Raw genomic sequence first — 20,011 nt, 5'->3', positions numbered from 1 at the left:
GTTCATCTGGGGTAAGGTTCAAAAACGTGTGTGCTAGTGCATCATCACTGTATTTTCCGGGACTGTCCGCCCATTGTACTGCTGACCTGGCTAATTCTTGTTCATCCATGGAATCGAGCATATGATACCCCCTTCGATCTCGGAGTAATTTATCAGCAGCTTGGAATAAGTGTTCAGGAGACCTTATATTTATGATAGGGGTTTTAAAATTACTGTTACATTCTGGACGTATTGGATCATTAAAACATCTAGTATTATTAAAAGGTCTTCCTCTACCTACATAAGCCATCGTGTCTAACTGTCCTGTGGGCATTTCTGATTCTTCCTCCTCCTCTCCTTCTGGTTCAGGTTCGTCTGTCTCTAATCTTTCTTTATGTATTCGTTCTACTTCTTTGCGGATCTTTCGGCACATAGCTACTATACATGTCTGTTTATCATGTTTCCCTTCTGATATATTCCGACCCCATTTGGCAAGTTTTTGCATTTCATCCGGATCTACCCCAGGCCTATCTTGATTTCTGATCACACAGTTTATGAAGAAGCGTAACAATTGCCCCTGTACCTCTGCTTTCTGATATTCCATGGCTTCGTTAATACTTTCAGGGCCTCGCCCTGATTGGACAAAGTGATATATATTTTCTAAATGTGCCGTCATTCCTGGTAGCATCATTAAATACATTGTAGCTCGTCGTATACGTAATGATGACAGCAGCATTTCGTCCCGTTTACCGGGCACAGGATCATATCTACAATCCACTAGAAGTTCTTTAAACATGTCGGGAGTTGCTAGTTTGGGTGTACGTTGGTGTGCTAAATCTCTAAGGGATAATTTATTTCCTCGGGGTGGCGTGGCGAAAATGTCTGCCGTACCTCCTGTAGCACCGTCTGAGGTGCTGGGCACGAAAGGATTGGTTGGATGTAAGACAGAAACTGTAGATGCGGGAAAAACGGTAGAAACAGATGGGCCTGTTGGAATGTGTGTAGGAGTTTGTTGTTGCGGAGGTACAGACGGATGATCTTGGCGTTGAGCACCATCGGCAGGCGGTGCGTGTGGCGTAACATTAACATATTCGGGAGCTGTATCGTCTAAATAGGAAGAAAGGAAAATATCTTTCGCGGTCTTGGGATGTGCTTTTAACGGGAGTAATGGAGGTGTCAAGTCTTTTGGTATTTCTGGGATGGCCTTAGGTAACCCTTCGGCCAGAAGAGGATACATACCATTCATAAGAGCGTTTCGTTGTCTGTCTACTTGTTCTGATTTTACTCGGGTACCCTCCTCAATTAATAGATTTTCTCGGGCTTTATTTGAATTCTCCCTATTTTTCTCTTCTAATCTGAGCGCTTTCTCTGTGCGTCTATGCGATTCTTTACGCCATAATTCAATGGCATCTTTCTGTGACTGTCTGGCTTTCTTTTTCCATAATTCTTCTTCGACTCTCATGATGCAATCTGCATCCCATGTCCCAGCTGCGGGCCACCTCTGACTTTCTGGTAAATCCTTGGTGTAGTCCACCCATAAATCAAGAAATAATACGGCATCTAGGCCGTGCTTATGGTACATAAAGTACCCTGGGGTGTCCCTAGGTGGAATGGGAACAGCTTCTTCGAGTACCCCTTTTCTAGTTTTGATCTGTCTTAGTTTTGAAAAGAGCGGCATCTTTAAACCTTGTTACTTGATTTTGAACACAATTAATAGAATAAACACAATAATGACTACTCATTCATACCACGATTCTAAAACATATTAAAACATTTAATATTTAACATTTAGAACGAACAATGATAATTAGAAGAAAACTGGTTACTGACATAACACTAATACTAGATAATACTGGATTATGTATAAGACATACTAGATATACTGCTAAACAGTACAGATACACTGCTGAAACAGTGCAGACCGGATCTGTGTACCCAAACCCGTCTTGACCGGCACAAACTAATGTGCACGTTTAAATGCCTCCCCGGCAATGGTACTCACCGGGTAGCACGGAACGGAAGGCCTCGGAACGGAACTGAACTGGATCGGACTGGACTCGACTCGACTCGGAACTTCGGAACCTGGCGGGCCTCTGTATACCTCGGATCTTGCTCTCTCAGCTAGGCTCTGGTCGGGATACTTCGCACTTCTCACCGCCTCGTCTGGGTGTTGATCGCAGCCTCAGTCACCCCCGCTCGGCCGGAGGGAGATACAGGAAATCCTGCGGGTACGCGTAGTTGTCCGTTCAGCTGTGGCAGGAGACCGGACCTGCAACGCACCGCCGGCGCGTGAGATGAGAAAGTGTCCCTGTTCGGGCGCCAATTATGTGGTAAATATTTAAATTACCTGTACTATTTTTTATGCGGTAAAATCTAGTAAGAATAACTCAGTAAAAATAAGAGGCAGAATCCGTGGTATTAGAGGTTCTAAAGGGCTTTATTCCTTACAAGGAAATATGGTTCGAACCATAGGTATCATATTCTATCACCACGAAGGTTCAGGAAGGGATAGACGATACATTATTGACAAGTAACGACATATATAGGAAAAGCATTACATTGAGACAGATGCAGGAGGCGTAACAGCTGATAAAAAAGATAAGCATACACATACGTAATGAAGAAAGGCGTGTCAATAGGCGTATATTAGAAACGTCATTAAAAGTGATGTCACAAGTGGGCGGATCCATAGGAGAATCCTGCAGTGTCAGCAGAAATACTTGGCAGAGATGCGCGCGCAGCCGCATGACGTGTGATTGACGTGCAACTAGGGGGTGCAGGGGAATTGACATTTAGCTCTACATGTGGAGACAGAAGTCTGGAGGGTCAGGTCAACCTAATCCCAAATCATATCTAATATCTTATGTTGAAGGAACTGTATTATCCAAAAGGAGAAGGTCTCTCGAACAGAATCTATTCTATACTGACTGTTAATGCGTGTGCAAGCGTCTAAGTGTCTACATGAGATGCGAGGGGGGCATGGTAGCAGGGCTATGAATTACTTGTATGAAGACAGTGAAGCCGGGCCCTTTTCTCGGTAGCTGGAAGGATGTTTACCTAAACTGCTAGACAGGAATGCATTGGACGAGGAGCGGAGCAGATAACCTGAAGGCTGAATACAGTTTTTGGCAGGCAACAGGCCGTGTCAGGCACCGTTAGCCGCGCATGGAGTAGGACAAAGTTCATGGATACAGATGCGAGCTCAGACTGGAGCTTTCAGAGGCAGAAGGCAGGAAAAGGCTTGATGGCAGAATTCAGGGCCTACTTGCATGAACTGTAAAACGTGGAAAGTGAACCACATAAAATCGGTGGCCTTTCATACTTAGGAATGGAATATCCGACCCATTTATGGCGGATCTGAAAGAGGGCATGTTGACGTTGGACGCACATGTATTTGCGTCTTCATAGCTGGAACTGGAGGGAACATACATGTACTCGTAGCATGTACATGGAGCCGTTGGGGTCCAAGATAGGGGACATAACTGATCACAAAATTCATATTTCCTCAGCTCAAGTGTTTAAACCTTACAATCCAGGCACGACCAAGGTATTTGGCTACACCACAAGCAAAGAGGGTCCGCGGGTCGGCCTTTAGAATACGTAAAGCAATACAATAATCACGTGTCTTTAAATCTCTACAGATAGGTTTCAGCCATTTTGCCCTTGCGCTTTTGTAGGCGGGACAAGCAAACAAAAAGTGGGCTATGCTCTCTGCCGGTGCTTTGCAGCAGGGGCACCCTAAAGGCGCCTGATATGGGGTGCTCCATGTCGCTGTTAGCTCTCTAACCGGCAGAGAGCCAACCCTGAACTGGATATAGAGCGCTCTATCGCGTGGTGTTTTTATAAAATCAAGATATGGTTAAAAAAACATGCGATTCTTATGGAGAAAGAATTCTTCCGTCATCCTGACAATTCTTGGGTTGCTGTGTTCTTCAGCATCGACCCAGGCCCAATAATGTTTTTTGAGATCATCCTTACTGGGGGGGGGGGGGGGGGGGGGGGGGGGTTTGCGTGTCCCATTGCTCCTTAAAACCTAAGGCATAAAGGGATTTTTTGAGATTGGCCAGCCAGCTGATTCTTTTATTGACATCTAGTGCCATGATTTCTGTTAGTGCGGCTGTATAGTTGGCCAATTCAGGGGTCCGGCATAAGCGGGCCCAAAAAAGCAGAGGTCGTAGTCTCGCTAGGTCTTTAAAGGAGTGTCTACCTAGATCTTTTAGCAGTGGTTTTAATGGCGTGCTTCTGGGGACCATCACTAGTGTTTTCAAAGCCCCACAATTCTGCTCCGTAGAGGGCGGAGCTGACCGCTTTAGCTGCATAGATTATCAGGGCAGGAGCCACAGGTCTGCTCAACGATAGGCGAAGTTCTTTGCTTAGAATGCCTGTGACACGCTTGTGGCTTAGGAGCATCTTGTCGATGTGATACCTCCATCGCATTTTTTCATCCAGTCTTATTCCCAAGTAATCGAACATTGGGACTTTTTCCAAGTGTGATCCTTCTAAGCTAAAATTATTTCTGAAAGGTTTGTAGGGATTAAACACCATGAGCTTGGTCTTAGTATTATTTATAATCAAACCCCTAGTTTTACAAAAGGAGTAAAATCTATCTAGGAGCTTTTGGAGCCCTGCTGGTGTTTTAGAAATAAGGAGCGTGTCGTCTGCGAAAAGTAAAGTAGGGACCCGATCGCCCGCCAGGGCTTGTGCATCAGATGGAAGTTCCTGTAAATAGCTAACGACCCCATTCATATATAGGGAAAATAATGTGGGAGCCAGTACACAGCCCCGGCGAACTCCTCTATTTACCGTAATCCTATTTGTTTTTTGCCCCTGGGACCCCCATCTCACTTACACCGTGCCATCTAATACAGTCTACTGACTAGTAATGTATACCTTCTAGTAGCTCTCCTACACTGCACCAGCCAATGCAGTGTACTGACAAGTGCAATATACCTTGGAGTAGATCTGTCATTCTGTGTCATCTAATGCAGTGTACTAACTAGTGCTGTATAACTTACAGTAGCTCTGGTACTGTGTACCATCTAATGTAGGGTACTGACCTGTACAGTATGCCTTAGACTGACTTTGTTACTGTGTACTATTTATTGCAGTGTACTGAGTAGTACAGTATACCTTGGAGTCGCTCTGTTACTTTGTTCCATCTACTGCAGTGTACTAACTAGTGTATTATGCCTTGGAGTTGCTCTGTTTCTTTGTAAAACACAATTCAGTGTACTGACCAGTACAGTACACCTTCTGGAGGCTCTGTCGCACTGTACCATCTAATATAGTGTGGGGACTACTACAGTGTACCTCCTAGTAGCTCTGTTACTCTGCACCATCTAATGTAGCGTACTGACTACTACAGCATGCCTTCTATTAGCTCCTCCACGCTGTACCATCTAATGCAGTGTACTGACTAGTAATGTATACCTTCTAGTAGTGATCCTACTCTACACCGTCCAATGCAGTGTACTGACTGGTACTGTATACCTTCTAGTAGCCCTCCTACTCTACACCGTCCAATGCAGTGTACTGACTGGTACTGTATACCTTGGAGTAGCTCTGTCACTCTGTGCCATCTAATGCAGTGTACTGACTACTACATTATACCTTCTAGTAGCTCTCTTACTCTGTACTATCTAATATAGAGTACTTACCGGTAATCTTCATTGCTCCGAGTATAGTCTTCCTCGCCACATGATTAACAAAGTGAGCTTCAGCTCCACATCAGAACCCTCCAAAGCAAAAGTTAGCCTCCCATGCCTCCCATCCCTTCCCAACATGGCCGACCCCTATCACCCCTGACCTCTATAAGAGGAGGTTCGGCCCAACCCTCAGCCTGAGAACTACCAAGCAGAAACATGAAGCCGATAGCAACACAGGGAGGGAGGGATGGGAACTCATGTGGCGAGGAAGACTATACTTGGAGTAATGAAGATTACGGGTAAGTAACCAGGACATTATCTCCTTGTAAGTCTTCCTTGCCACTTGATTAACAAAGTGAGCACATACTAAAGCCAAGCAGCTTCATGGAAACTCACAAGAAACTAATGGACCAGAAGGGGATGCCAAAGAAGCAGTGCAAACCCAAAAACACAGACGAGTGGAAGAAAACACCCAAGAGACAGGCAACCATGAGCAGGGAGAACCAGCCCGGACAGAGAGACACCGGGAGGGAGGGCCGAAAACCCAAAACCCCTGAGACCCGAAGGGCTGCCAGAAAATCCGCCCGAACCAATGACTGAAGGAGGACAGAGAAGGAACGCAACCAGAACGTACGGAGCCAAAAGCAACAAACAAACGAGCACCACAACAGCAAGAGGCCAGCTGGCCCAAACTGCCAAGACTGCCCGACAGACAGTCAAAAGAGAGAGGGAAGCAAAAGCCCCAGGCTCTGGAATCGAAGGAAAGAGGGCAACGCCACCACAGAGACAACAAGATGCCACAGCAGCCAAAAGACACAGTCTGACGCAAACACAGAAAATCAACATGTTGGACCACCACACCGAGAGAACAGAAACCACCCCAAGTCCAGTGATCGGAAGGAAAGAAGGAAACAAAACCCAACAGGCCCGGCGGTCAACTGAGGAAACCGAAGGCAAAAGCCGAGGAACCAGACGCAGCCAAGCAGACCGGCAGGAGCCGCAAGAACGGAGGAGAGCGCTGAAAGGAACCCAGCACCCCCTCCGACCCACAAAACGGAATGCCAACAAAACACCATCAACACAGTGAAAAACAGGCAGGCCATGGACTCTATTGTCTCAAAGGACCCGGAAGGGAACACAACACCAGCAAAGGCACAGGGTAAAACAGCCCCCGGTAGCCACAGGAAACAACCCGGAAGCAACCCGGCCACCAAAGCAGCCAACAGCGGAAAGCCCGCAAGGCCGCCCAAGGAGCCCGAAAATCAGAAGGGACCAGGTCCATGGCTAAGCCACCAGAAAGAAAAGCGAAGGCCCATCACAGGACCACTATGCACAAGGAAGCATACAGCACCAGCAGCATGGGGAAAGCTGGGTGAACGATCGTGACATCCCAGCGCAGGGGCCAAGCAACCTGTCCCTGTAATGGTTCACGTGTAGTGAACGAGCCGCCGAAGCGAGGACCCAGGAGGCCACCAAGCCAGCCACTGACCAGGCCCGACCCAGCTGAAAAACTGAGAGCCACCAAGAAAAGGAGCGTACAGGGAGGTAAGGCCATAGGCAGAAACACACCAATGGCTAGAAGGAAAGAAGAGTCGGTAGAAACGACCCCGAAGCAATGCCAACACCTCCAGGGAGCAACCCCAAGCCAGCATGTACCAGTACCTACCCCAGAGCCAGGGTTAAAGAAGAAGAGGTCACAAAATCCGGACAGGAAGCGGAGGGCCCCGCAAAGGGGAAGGAAGAACCGGGAAAGCCCAGCCACCATGGACAATCAACACCCAAAGCGGCAGAAACCAAGGGAGAAGAACACAGGCGAGCACCACCAACAGGTCAAATGCCCCGTCCAGGCCAAACAAGCCCAGAACCCGCATAAGCAAATGGAGTGGAGGAAAGCGCCAAGCCTGAAGCCCGAACGAGGAAGCCAAAGACAGCCACCACCGAGGACCCAAACCGAGCCCGGACCAAAGGAAGCCAGCTGTCCATAGGAAGACGGAAGTCATGGGAGGAAAAAACCTGCACCAGAGAAACAACATGCAGAATACCCCTGGGAGAGAAACAGTCCCGATTGACCACCCCCGGACCCCAGCCAAGTCCAGAACAAATTCTCAATGGAACGGCCAACAGAAGGTAGAGGAGAAACCCGCCAGCAGGGGGACCAACCGACCCCGCACAGACCGGGAACCCACGCACGCCCCACAGGCCGGAAAAGACCACAACCACCTGGGAAGGGGACACCAGAAAAGGAAGACCTCAGGCCGCAACTGCAGACAGGGCAGAAAGGGAGCTGCATGCCCGACCCGCGACCAAGAAAAGGGGAAAAGCATGGACATCACCAACCCGGACCGAACCCGTGGAGCACAACCACAGGCATAACGGAACCGTGGGCGGGACTAGAGAAAGTAAACCCACGAGGACATGTGAAGACGAGAATGCACCAGAACCCAGGACGGCCCAGCAGCACTGAGACCCACCGGATGGGACGAGCCCCCAAGAGAAGGACAATGCAAAGCACCGCCCGCCAACAAGGCACAAGAACACCCGACACACATCCCGTGGAGGTCCCCGACCAAGGAAGACCACCCCAACTTGAAAACCAGGGGGGCAGAAGAAAAACCAAGGGGGATCGGCAGGAATCGGAAGAGCACCAAGACCCCACCGGGAAACAGGAAACGGACAAACAGGCCCCGCCGGAGAAGACCCTGGGAGACTATCTTGAAGTTGCTCTGTCACTCTGTAACATACAATACAGTCCAGTGACAAATACAGTATGCCTTCTGGTATCTCTGTCACTCTACCATCTAATGCAATGTACTGAGTAGTACTGTATACCTTGGAGTAGCGTTGTCACTCTGTGACATCTAACGCAGTTTGCTGACTACTACTGTATACCTTCTATTAGCTCTTTTGCTCTGTACCATCTAATACAGAGTACTGACTAGTATAGTATACCTTCTAGTAGTTCTGTTACTCTGCACTATCCGATGCAGTGTACTGACTTGTGCTTTATACCTTGGAGTTGCTTGGTTACTCTGTGTCATCTAATGCAGGGTACTGACTGGTACTGTATACCTTGGGGTAGTTTTGTCACTCTGTGCCATCTAATACAGTGCACTGAGTAGCACTGTATTCCTTCTAGTAGCTCTGGTACTCCCTTACCATCTAATGTAGAGTATTGACTTGTACAGTATGCGTTGGACTAACTCTGTTACTCTGTACTATGTTTTGCAGTGTATTGAGTAGTACAGAATACCGTGGAGTAGCTATTTTACTTTTTACCATCTACTGCAGTTTTCTGACTAGTACAGTTTGCCTTGGAGTGGCTCTCTTTCTCTGTATCATTTAATTCAGTTTACTGACTAGTACATTACACCTTCTGGTCTCTCTGTTGCTCTGCACCATCTAATGCAGTGTACTGACTAGTACAGTACACCTTCTAGGAGGAGTTCTATCGCTCTCTACCATCTAATGCAGTGTACGGACGTCTACAGTATACATTCTATTATCTCTCTAACTCTGTATTTTCCAATGCTGTATACTGACTAGTACTGTGTATCTTCTAGTCGTGCTCCTTCTCTGTGCCATCTAATGCAGGGTACTGACTAGCACATCGCACTTCTAGTAGCTCTGTTACTCCCTACCTTGTAGTGCAGTGTGCTGACCAGTACAGTGTGGCTTCGAGGGTCTCTGTTACTCTGTAACATCGAATAAAGTGCACTGACTAGTACTGTATACCTTCTGGTAGCTCTCTTACTCTGTACCATCTAATGCAGTGTACTAACTAGTACTGTATACCTTGGAGTAGCTCTGTCCCTCTATGCCATCTAATGCAGTGCACTGACTAGTACTGTACACTTCTAGCACCTCTCTTACTCTATGCCGTCTCATGCAGTGTACTGACTAGTACTGTATACCTCTGGCAGCTTTCTCACTCTGTACAATGTAATCCAGTGTGCTCACTTGTACTGCTTTCCTTGTAGTAGCTCTGTTACTGTTTGCCATCAAATGGAGTGCACTGACTAGTACTGAACACTGCTAGTACCTCTGTCACTCTGTGACAGGTAATGCAGTGTACTGACTAGTACTGTATTCCTTCTAGTATCTCTTACTCTGTACTATCCAGTGCCGTGCTCTGCCTCGTACTGTTTACCTTCGAGTTGCTCTCTTACTCTGTACCATCTAATATAGAGTACGGACTATTACAGAATGCCTTGGAGTAGCTCTGTCACTGTGACATCGAATGCAGTGCACTGACTAGTACTGTATACCTTCTAGTAGCTCTCCTACTCTGCGCCATCCAATACAGGGTTCTGCCTGGTACTGTACACCTTGGAGTAGCTCTGTGCCTCTGCCATATAACACAGTGTACTGACTAGTACAATATACCTTCGAATACGTCTGTCACTCTGTACCATCTAATGAATTAGTACAGTACACTTCTAGTGCCTCTGTCACTCTGTGACATGTAATGCAGTGTACTGACCAGTACTGTATAGTGTCTAGTAGCTCGTATCACTCCGTTCCATTGAATGCAGTGCACTGACTAGTAGAGTACACTTCTAGTACCTCTGTTACTCTGTGGCATCTAATACAGTGTTCCGACTAGTACTATATAACTTCTAAAAGCTCTCTCACTCTGTGCCATCTAATACAGTGTACTGACTACTGGTGTATACCTTTTAGTAGTTCATCTACTCAACACCATCCAAATGCTGTGTACTGACTAGTACAGTATACTTTCCAGTACCTCTATCACTCTGTACCATGCAGTGCTGTGTACTGCCTAGTACTGTACACCTTCTAGTAGCTCTCTCACTCCGTACCATGTATTGAAGTGTATTGACTAGTACAGGTCACTTCAGTAGTACTGGCAAGTAATGTATGCCTTGGAGTAGCTCAGCCACTCTGTGCCATCTGATGCAGTGTACTGACTATTACAGTATACCTTCCAGTAGCTCTGTCACTCAGTACCATGTAATGCAGTGTACTGACTACTACTGTATTCCTTCTTGTAGCTCTCCTACTCAACACCATCCAATGGAGTGTCCTGGCGCTAGTACGATACCTTGGGGTAGCTCTGTCACTCTGTGCCATCTAATGGGGTGTACTGACAGGAAACATCGTTTACAACGCGGGGATTACATCGCGATGCCATTACATTGCGGTTTTTACAACGCAAGTCATTACAACGACTTGCGCTAGATGGCGCTCTAGGACAAGGAATAGTATAATTTACTATCCAACACCTTCCCTACTGTACGTAGACTGGAGTTGGAATAGTAAATTATACTACTCCTAAGTCCAGCGCCCTCCAACGACTTGCGTTGTCAGAACCGCGATGTAATGTACCGCGATGTTAATGTATGCGTTGTAACGTCATACATCCGTACTGACTAGTACAGTAGACCTTCTAGTAGCTCTGTCAGTCAGAGCCATATATTACAGTGTACTGACTAGTACAATATACCTTGCAGTATCTGTGTCACTCTGTACCATCTAATGGCGTGTACCGAGTAGTACAGTACACTTCAGTCCCTCTGTTACTCTCTGCCATCCAATGCAGTGTACTGACTAGTACTCTATACCTTCTAGTAGCTCTCCTACTCTGCACCATCCAATGGAGAGTAGTGCCTAGTACGGTTTACCTTGGAGTAGCTCTGTTACTCTCTATCATATAACACAGTGTACTGACTAGTACTGTATACCTTGGAGTAGCTCTGTCACTCGGTACCATCTAATGCAGTGTACTGACTAGTACTGTATACCTCTGGCAGCTTTCTCACTCTGTACAATGTAATCCAGTGTGCTCACTTGTACTGCTTTCCTTGTAGTAGCTGTTACTGTTTACCATCGAATGGAGTGTACTGACTAGTACTGAACACTGCTAGTACCTCTGTCACTCTGTGACATCGAATGGAGTGTACTGACTAGTACTGTATTACGTCTAGCAGCTCTCTCACTCTGTACAATCTAATCCAGGGTACTGACTAGTACTGTTTTCCTTGTTGCAGCTCTGTTACTCTGTACTATCTACTATAGAGTGCTGACTAGTACAGTATGACTTGGAGTATCTCTTTCACTCAGTACCATCTAGTGCAGGGTACTGACTAGTACTGTATACCTTGGAGGAGCTCTGTCACTCTGGGTCATCTAATGCAGTGTACAGTACTGTATACCCTGCAGTGTACTGACTAGTACTGCATGACTTCTAGGAGCTCTCTCACTCTACAATATAATCCAGGGTACTGACTAGTACTGTTTTCCTTGTAGCAGCTCTGTTACTCTGTACTATCTATTATAGAGTACTGAGTAGTACAGAATACCTTGGAGTATCTCTGTTACTCTGTGCCATTTCATTCAGTGTACTGACTAGTACTGAATACCTTCTCGTAGCTCTCTCACAAGTGTACTGACTAGTACTGTTTCCTTATAGTGGTTCTGTCACTCTGTGCCATCTAATGCACTGTACTGACTAGTACTCTATACCTTCTAGTAGCTCTGTTACTCTGTACTATCTATTAGAGAGTACTGATTAGTACAGTAAACCTTGGAGTAGCTATCACTCCGTACCATCTAATCAAGTTACTGTTACTCTCTGCTATTGTAGTGTGCGTCATGTGTGGTAGAGCAATGTAGTATGCTGCGTGTAGTGTGTAGTAGAATGTCCTATGTAGTGAAGTGTGCTGTTTGGTGTAGTGTGTGCTCTGGATGAATACGCTCTCTAGTGTAGTGAGCAGTTTAGTGTTGCGCGCTTTAGTGTAGTGAGCAGTCTAGTGCTGCACGCTTTAGTGTAGTGAGCAGTCTAGTGCTGCGCACTTTAGTGTGTGAGCGGTCAAGTGCCACTCGCTTTAGTGTAGTGATCAGTCTAGTGCCGCGTGCTTTAGTGTAGTGAGCAGTCTAGTGCTGTACGCTTTAGTGTAGTGAGCAGTCTAGTGCCGCTCGCTTTAGTGTAGTGAGCAGTCTAGTGCCGCTCGCTTTAGTGTAGTCAGCAGCCTAGTGCTGCTCGCTTTAGTGTAGTGAGCAGTCTAGTGTCGCGTGCTTTAGTGTAGTGAGCAGTCTAGTGTCGCTTGCTTTAGTGTAGTGAGCAGCCTAGTGTCGCGCTGTCTAGCACCGCGTGCTCCTGCCAGATGTGGTGTACATTAATCATATGTATAACAGAAGCAGTAATTACAGCCTTTCTTTGTGTCGTTAAATCTCTAATTGTGAATCTCTTCTCTACAGTGATGGTGACTCTGGATCCTGACACGGCTCATCCTGAGCTCCTCCTGTCTGAGGGGGGGAAACGTGTGAGACAGACGGGCACAGCGCAGACCCTGCCGGACACCCCCAAGAGACTCACCTACTACCCCTCTGTGCTGGGGAGCGAGGGGTTCACCTCCGGCAGACATTACTGGGAGGTGCAGCTGCTGCAGGAGGGGGTGCAGTGGCATGTGGGGGTCGCAGCAGAGTCTGTGGACAGGAAGGGACACTTCACATGGTCACCTGAGGGGGGACTCTGGGCTGTGCAGGGCTGGGAGGGTCAGTACTGGACTCTCACCTCCCCTCGGACCCCTCTGTCCCCTCGTGAGAAGCCCCTGAAGCTGGGGGTGTATCTGGACTACGAGGGGGGGCGGCTGTCCGTGTACAATGCTGACTCCATGGAGCTTCTCTACTCCTTCCCGCAGGCGCCCTTCACACAGAGGCTCGTCCCGTACTTCTGTCTCTGGGGAGGAGCAGAGCTGAGGCTGGTATGAGCCCCCCCTGCCACCCAACTGTCATCCGCGGTTCAAACACCAACATTCCAAAGGACCTTCTTCACAAGGACCCTCTCACCTGTTTCCATGACAACCAGAAGCCTCACGTGACACTATGTATCTCTTTCCTTGTACATTTTTAAAACAAGGGCAGACAATGTTTGCTGTGTGAATCATGCACCAAACCGCATGTAACATATGATAAAGTCTCTGCAGAATGAAACAAGCATTGGAATAGCCAACAGGTCTCGCCTTTAGGAGCTTGTAAGTGTTTAGGTATGTTGTAGAGCAGTGTGGCTGCTGTGCTCCGTACTGCTGTGTTATAAGGTGTGTGTTGGTGGGATGCATGTGGGTAGTGTGCTGGGGTGCATGTGGTTGGCATATGCATCTTTACACCAAAAATCCCCAATTGTAATTAGATTAATAAGGCTTGTCTACAAACTATTGAAAGGGCAATAAGGGTAAATGTAATATGCATGGCCCCATGGACCAATCTAACATGTTTATAATAGTAAAATATCGATTGAAAACAACGAAACTACCGGCCTGCCATTAACTCTTACGTTTACTGTTTGTGTTTCCAAATTGTTAAATCCCTAACCACATCGATTGGCGGCAATTTCCCAGAACACACACTCACTCATTGCAATGATCTAGCAACATTTTTTTTTTTAAATCTCCGAAATTTACTGTTCCCTATAAAGTACAATAAATGCACCAAATTCTACCCCCCAAAAAAAGACTCTGGACTCACCCACCGTCTGCATCACAAACGCCCCCTCCCCATTACCAGATAAACTCTTCCAACACTTTTTAGTAAAGTGAAATCTAGTTCCGCTGTAGACCCCACACATCCCCACATACTCCTTCAAGGATGCAGCCACTACTTCCTTCTCACTCCCGCAGGAACCTTAATCGCCAAAGTTAAATTTACATTTTTATTGTCGCCTTAAAACCTCTGAACTCACAAGGAAATGTTCTTTGCAGCAGCCATCTTAATCCTCTGCGAAACTTTAGCATAAGTGGAAACAGCCATTGGATAAAACTCCGATCTGTCTCCTACAGGAACATTAATTTCCAAAGTTAACTTTACATTTTTATTGTTGCATGAAAACCTCTGAACACACAAGAGCATGTTCTTTGCAGCAGGCATCTTAATCCTCTGTGCTACTTTAGCGTGAGTGGAAACAGCCACTACATAAAACTCCCATCTCTCTCCAGCAGGAACATTAATAGGCAAGGTTACCTTTACATTTTTATTGTTGCCTGAAAACATCTGGACACACAAGGACATGTTCTTTGCAGCAGGCATCTTAATCCTCTGCGCTACTTTAGCCTAAGTGAAAACAGCCACTAGATAAAACTTCCATCTCTCTCCACCAGGAACATTAATCGCCAAAGTTAACTTTACATTTTTATTGTTGCCTACAAACTTACAGACACACAAGGACATGTTCTATGCAGCAGGCACCTTAATCCTCTGCGCTACTTTAACATGAGTGGAAACAGCCACTAGATAAAACTGCCATCTCACTACAGCAGGACCATTAATCGCCAGAACTACCTTTACATTTTTATTGTTGCCTGAAAACCTCTGAACACATAAGGACATGTTCTTTGCAGAAGGCATCTTAATCCTCTGTGCTACTTTAGCATGAGTGGAAACAGCCACTAGATAAAACTTCCGATCTCTCTCCCACAGAAACATTAATTGCCGAGGTTACCTTTACAGTTTTATTGTCGTCTGCACACCTCTGAACACACAAGAGCATGTTCTTTGCAGCAGGAATCTTAATCCTCTGCGCTACTTCAGCATGAGTCGAAACAGCCACTAAATAAAAATTCCATCTCTTTCCCACAGGAACTTTAATCGCCAAAGTTCCCTTTACATTTTTGTTGTCGCCTGAAAAAGTATGAACACACAAGGACATGTTCTTTGCAGCAGGCATCTTAATCCTCTGCACTACTTTAGCATGAGTGGAAACAGCAACTAGATAAAACTTCCATCTCTCTCCACCAGGAACATCTGATAAAACTCTGATTTCTCTCCCGCATACACATTATTTGCCAAGGTTAACTTTACATTTTTATTGTCGACTGAAAATCTCTGAACACACAAGGAAATGATCTTTGCAGCAGGCATCTTAATCCTCTGTAAAAACTTTAGCTTGAGTGGAAACAGCCACTGGATAAAACTCCGATCTGTCTTCTGCAGGAACATTAATTTTCAAAGTTTCCTTTACATTTTTATCATTGCCTGAGAACCTACAGACACACAAGGACATGTTCTTTGCAGTAGGCATCTAAATCCTCCGTGATCCTTAAGCATGAGTGGAAACAGCCACGGGATAAAACTTCCATTTCCGTCCTGCAGGAACCTTAATCGCCAATGTTACGTTTACATTTTTACTGTTGCCAGAAAACCTCTGAACACACAAGAGCATGTTCTTTGCAGCAGGCATCTTAATCTTCTGCGCTACTTCAGCATGAGTGGAAACAGCCACTTGATAAAACTTCTATCTCTCTCCAGCAGGAACATTAATCGCCAAAGTTACCTTTACATTTTCATTGTTGCCTGAAAACCGCTGCACACACAAGGACATGTTCTTTGCAGCAGGCATCTTAATCCTCTGCACTACTTTAGCGTGAGTGGAAACAGCCACTAGATAAAACTCTGATCTCTCTCCCACAAAAACATTAATTGCCGAGGTTACCTTTACATTTTTCTTGTCGCCTGAAAACCTCTTGATACACAAGGACATGTTCTTTCTAGCAGGCATCTTAATCCTGTGTGCTACTTCAGCATGAGTGGAAACAGCCACTAGATAAAACTTCCATCTCTTTCCCGCAGGTACTTTAATCGGCAAAGTTATCTTTACATTTTTATTATTGCATAAAACTCCCATCTCTCTCCAGCATAAACATTAATCGCTAAAGTAACCTTAAACATTTTTATTGTTGCTTGAAAACCTCTGAACACACAGAAACATGTTCCTTGCAGCAGGCATCTTAATCTTCTGCGCTACTTTAGCATGAGTGGAAACAGCCACTAGATACAATTTAAATCTCTCTCCAACAGGAACTTTAATCACCAAAGTTACCTTTACGTTTTTATTGTTGCCTGAAAACTTCTGAACACACAAGAGCATGTTCTTTGCAGCAAGCATCTTAATCCTCTGAGCTACTTTAGCATCAGTGAAAACAGCCACTAGATAAAACTTCCATCTCTCTCCAGCTGGAACATTGATAGCCAAAGTTACCTTAACATTTTTATTGTTGCACAAAACTCCCATCTCTCTCCAGCATAAACAATAATCGCTAAAGTTACCATCACATTTTTATTGTAGTCTGAAAACCTCTGAATTCACAAAGACATATTTCTTTACAACAGGCATCTTAATCCTCTGCGCTACTTTAACATGAGTGGAAACAGGCACTAGATAAAACTCCCATCTCTCTCCAGCAGGAACATTAATCGCCAAAGTTACCTTTACATTTTTATTGTTGCCTGAAACCCTCTGAACACACAAGGACATGTTCTTTGCAGCAGGCATTTTAATCCTCTGCGCTACTTTAGCATGAGTGGAAACAGACACTAGATAAAACTTCCATTTCTGTCCTGCAGGAACCTTAATCGCCAAAGTTACTTTTAAATTTTTATTGTTGCCTGAAAACCTCTGAACACACAAGAGCATGTTCTTTGCAGAAGGCATCCTAATCCTTTGCGCTACTTCAGCATGAGTGGAAACAGCCACTAGATAAAACTTCCATCTCTTTCCCGCAGGAACTTTAATCGCCAAAGTTACCTTTACATTTTTATTGTTGCCTGAATACCTCTGAACACAAGGACATGTTCTTTGCATTAGGCATGCATCTTAATTCTCTGCACTACTTTAGCATCACTGGAAACAGCCACTAAATTAAAGTCCCATCTCTCTCCAGCAGGAACATTAATCGCCAAAGTTCCCTTTACATTTTTATTGTCGCCTGAAAACGTATGAACACACAAGGACATGTTCTTTGCAGCAGGTATCTTAATCCTCTGCACTACTTTAGCATGAGTGGAAACAGCCACTAGATAAAACTCCGATCTCTCTCCCGCAGACACATTATTTGCCAAGGTGAACTTTACATTTTTATTGTCACCTGAAAACTTCTGAACACACCAGGAAATGTTCTTTGCAGCAGGCATCTTAATCCTATGCGAAACTTTAGCTTGAGTGGAAACAGCCACTAGATAAAACTCCGATCTCTCTCCCGCAGACACATTATTTGCCAAGGTGAACTTAACATTTTTATTGTCGCCTGAAAACCTCTGAACACACAAGGAAATGTTCTTTGCAGCAGGCATCTTAATACTCTGCAAAACTTTAGCTTGAGTGGAAACAGCCACTGGATAAAACTCTGATCTGTCTCCTGCAGGAACATTAATTTACAAAGTTAACTTTACATGTTTATTCTTGCCTCAAAATCTCAGGACACACAAGAGCATGTTCTTTGCAGCAGGCATCTTAATCCTCTGCACTACTTTACCATGATTGGAAACAGCCACTAGATAAAACTCTGATCTCTCTTCAGCTGGAATATTAATCGCCAAAGTTACCTTTACATTTTTATTATTGCCTGAAAACCTACAGACACACAAGGACATGTTCTTTGCAGCAGGCATCTTAATGCTCTGCCTCACTTTAACATGAGTCGGAACAGCCACTAGATAAAACTTTAATGTCTCTCTCCTGCACAAACTTTAATCACCAAAGTTACCTTTACATTTTTATTGTTGCCTGGAAACCTCTGAACATACAAGGACATGTTCTTTGCAGCAGGCATCTTAATCTACTGCGCTACTTTAGCATCAATGGAAACAGCCACTGGATAAAAGTCCCATCTCTTTCCCGCAGGAACATTAATCGCCAAAGTTATCTTTACATTTTTATCACTGCATAAAACTCCCATCTCTCTCCAGCATAAACATTAATCGCTAAAGAAACCTTAAACATTTTTATTGTTGCTTGAAAACCTCTGAACACACAGAAACATGTTCCTTGTAGCAGGCGTCTTAATCCTCTGCGCTACTTTAGCATGAGTGGACACAGCCACTAGATAAAACTTCCATCTCTCTCCAGAAGGACCATTAATCGCCAAAATTACCTTTACATTTTTATTGTTGCCTGAAAACTTCTGAGCACACAAGAGCATGTTCTATGAAGGAGGCATCTTAATCCTCTGAGCTACTTTAGCATCAGTGAAAACAGCCACTGGATGGTCAAGTCAAAAGTTTATTGTATATGATTACTTAAAATCGTTACAATTTACACTTTAAAAAAGTATTAAACTTTTTCTTCCATTAAATATCGTTTTATAAGCAATGAGGTCGGCAAACTTTTAAAATCTGAATAACATTAATAAAGATCATAAAATGTTGGCTAACTGGTTAAACAATCTGTGAAAGTTCTATCATTCACAACTTTCCAAGGAACTCAAGTGACCAAAATTATCCAAAGGTTAAATTATTTAAGATAGAATGTCCATATAAAATGCCAAACTTTCCAGTAAGGTTTGGTCAGCTGCCGTTTTTCTGTATTGTTCCTATTATCTTGTGAAATGGGATCGCAGTCCTTTTGCTACTTGGGCTAGTGAAGGAGAGCCATATTTGAAGCCCCTGCCGTCCGTGTTCATACTTTATCAATATCCTCTAAATCGGCTTGCCTTAGAAGTTCCCTTACTTTTGCCAGATATTTTACCCCCGGCACGCCAAGATTATAGAGGAATCTTCCAACCAACGTATCACGGCTTGCCTACACGTGCGAATGTTCAATTCGTTAAAAATCGGTTTTAAAAGCCCCCTCCCTATTTCCTTAACTGGGGGGCAGGCACACAAGAGATGAGTTAACGTTTCATTACAAAAACCGCATAGTCGACAGTGTGCTGCTTGTTGGTTGCTTTTCCAAGACGGTTGTAGATCTTTTGAGTCATGCATGCCCAAACGGTAATTGGTGAAACTCTTTTTTAACTCCACACTAAAATGAGTTACTAAATAGGCCTGAGGCTTTGTTGATATGTAGGAGTTAATCACAGTCCACCCATGCCTACGTTTCGAGGATGATTTTTTATGCTCTAAGAAGGACTTCTTCTTTGCCGTCTCATTTGCCAATTTGCCAAAAACTGCCCGGTCCATCTGGCTGTCCCATGTCGTTTGTATATCAAGTTCCGCCAATGATTTTCTCAGATAGGCTCCCCATGAGTGTGGGATGCCCTCCTCCATCTGGATTTTGATTTCTTTCCAACATAGATTGTTTAATGTCCCCAGTTCAGATGCACGGAATTTGTAGCATAGTTTCACGAAGCCGCTCAAGCTCTGGAATTTCAGATTTTGAAGGCCGAATTTCAGCCGGATCTGAGCTGGGGCAGTAAATTAAAAACAGCTTTATAAACCTTCGTCTGAAGTTCGTTTTGCAGTTCCTCCTCTTTACCACACCAAACTACTAGGGCATAGGACAATGTCGGTACTATTTGTGCAGCCATCACTTTTAAAAGATGTGCATGGTTCGGGCAACCCAGTTTTTTGTTCAATATTCTGTACGCAAAAAGTAACTATTGAGATTTTGCATTTAGGCCCATTTTGTGTTCCTTGTGTGTGGGGCCTCTCCCCATTTT

General features: G+C 45.0%; 1 protein-coding gene across 1 annotated transcript in view; it reads left to right on the top strand.

The window, feature by feature from the left end:
* LOC146869605 (E3 ubiquitin-protein ligase TRIM39-like) overlaps nucleotides 1–18,793 on the top strand; it is a 98,355-nt gene extending 79,562 nt beyond the window's left edge. The window contains exon 6 of the mRNA XM_085608559.1: nucleotides 12,843–18,793. Within this exon, the coding sequence (XP_085464685.1) occupies nucleotides 12,843–13,354 (512 nt within the window). The 3' untranslated portion in view covers nucleotides 13,355–18,793. The remainder of the gene's footprint in view (nucleotides 1–12,842) is intronic.
* Nucleotides 18,794–20,011: the final 1,218 nt, after the last annotated feature.

This window comes from Triturus cristatus, chromosome 1_1 (assembly GCF_964204655.1).
Source record: "Triturus cristatus chromosome 1_1, aTriCri1.1, whole genome shotgun sequence".
Classification (NCBI taxonomy): domain Eukaryota; kingdom Metazoa; phylum Chordata; class Amphibia; order Caudata; family Salamandridae; genus Triturus; species Triturus cristatus.
This window is presented reverse-complemented; position numbering and strand designations above follow the sequence as displayed.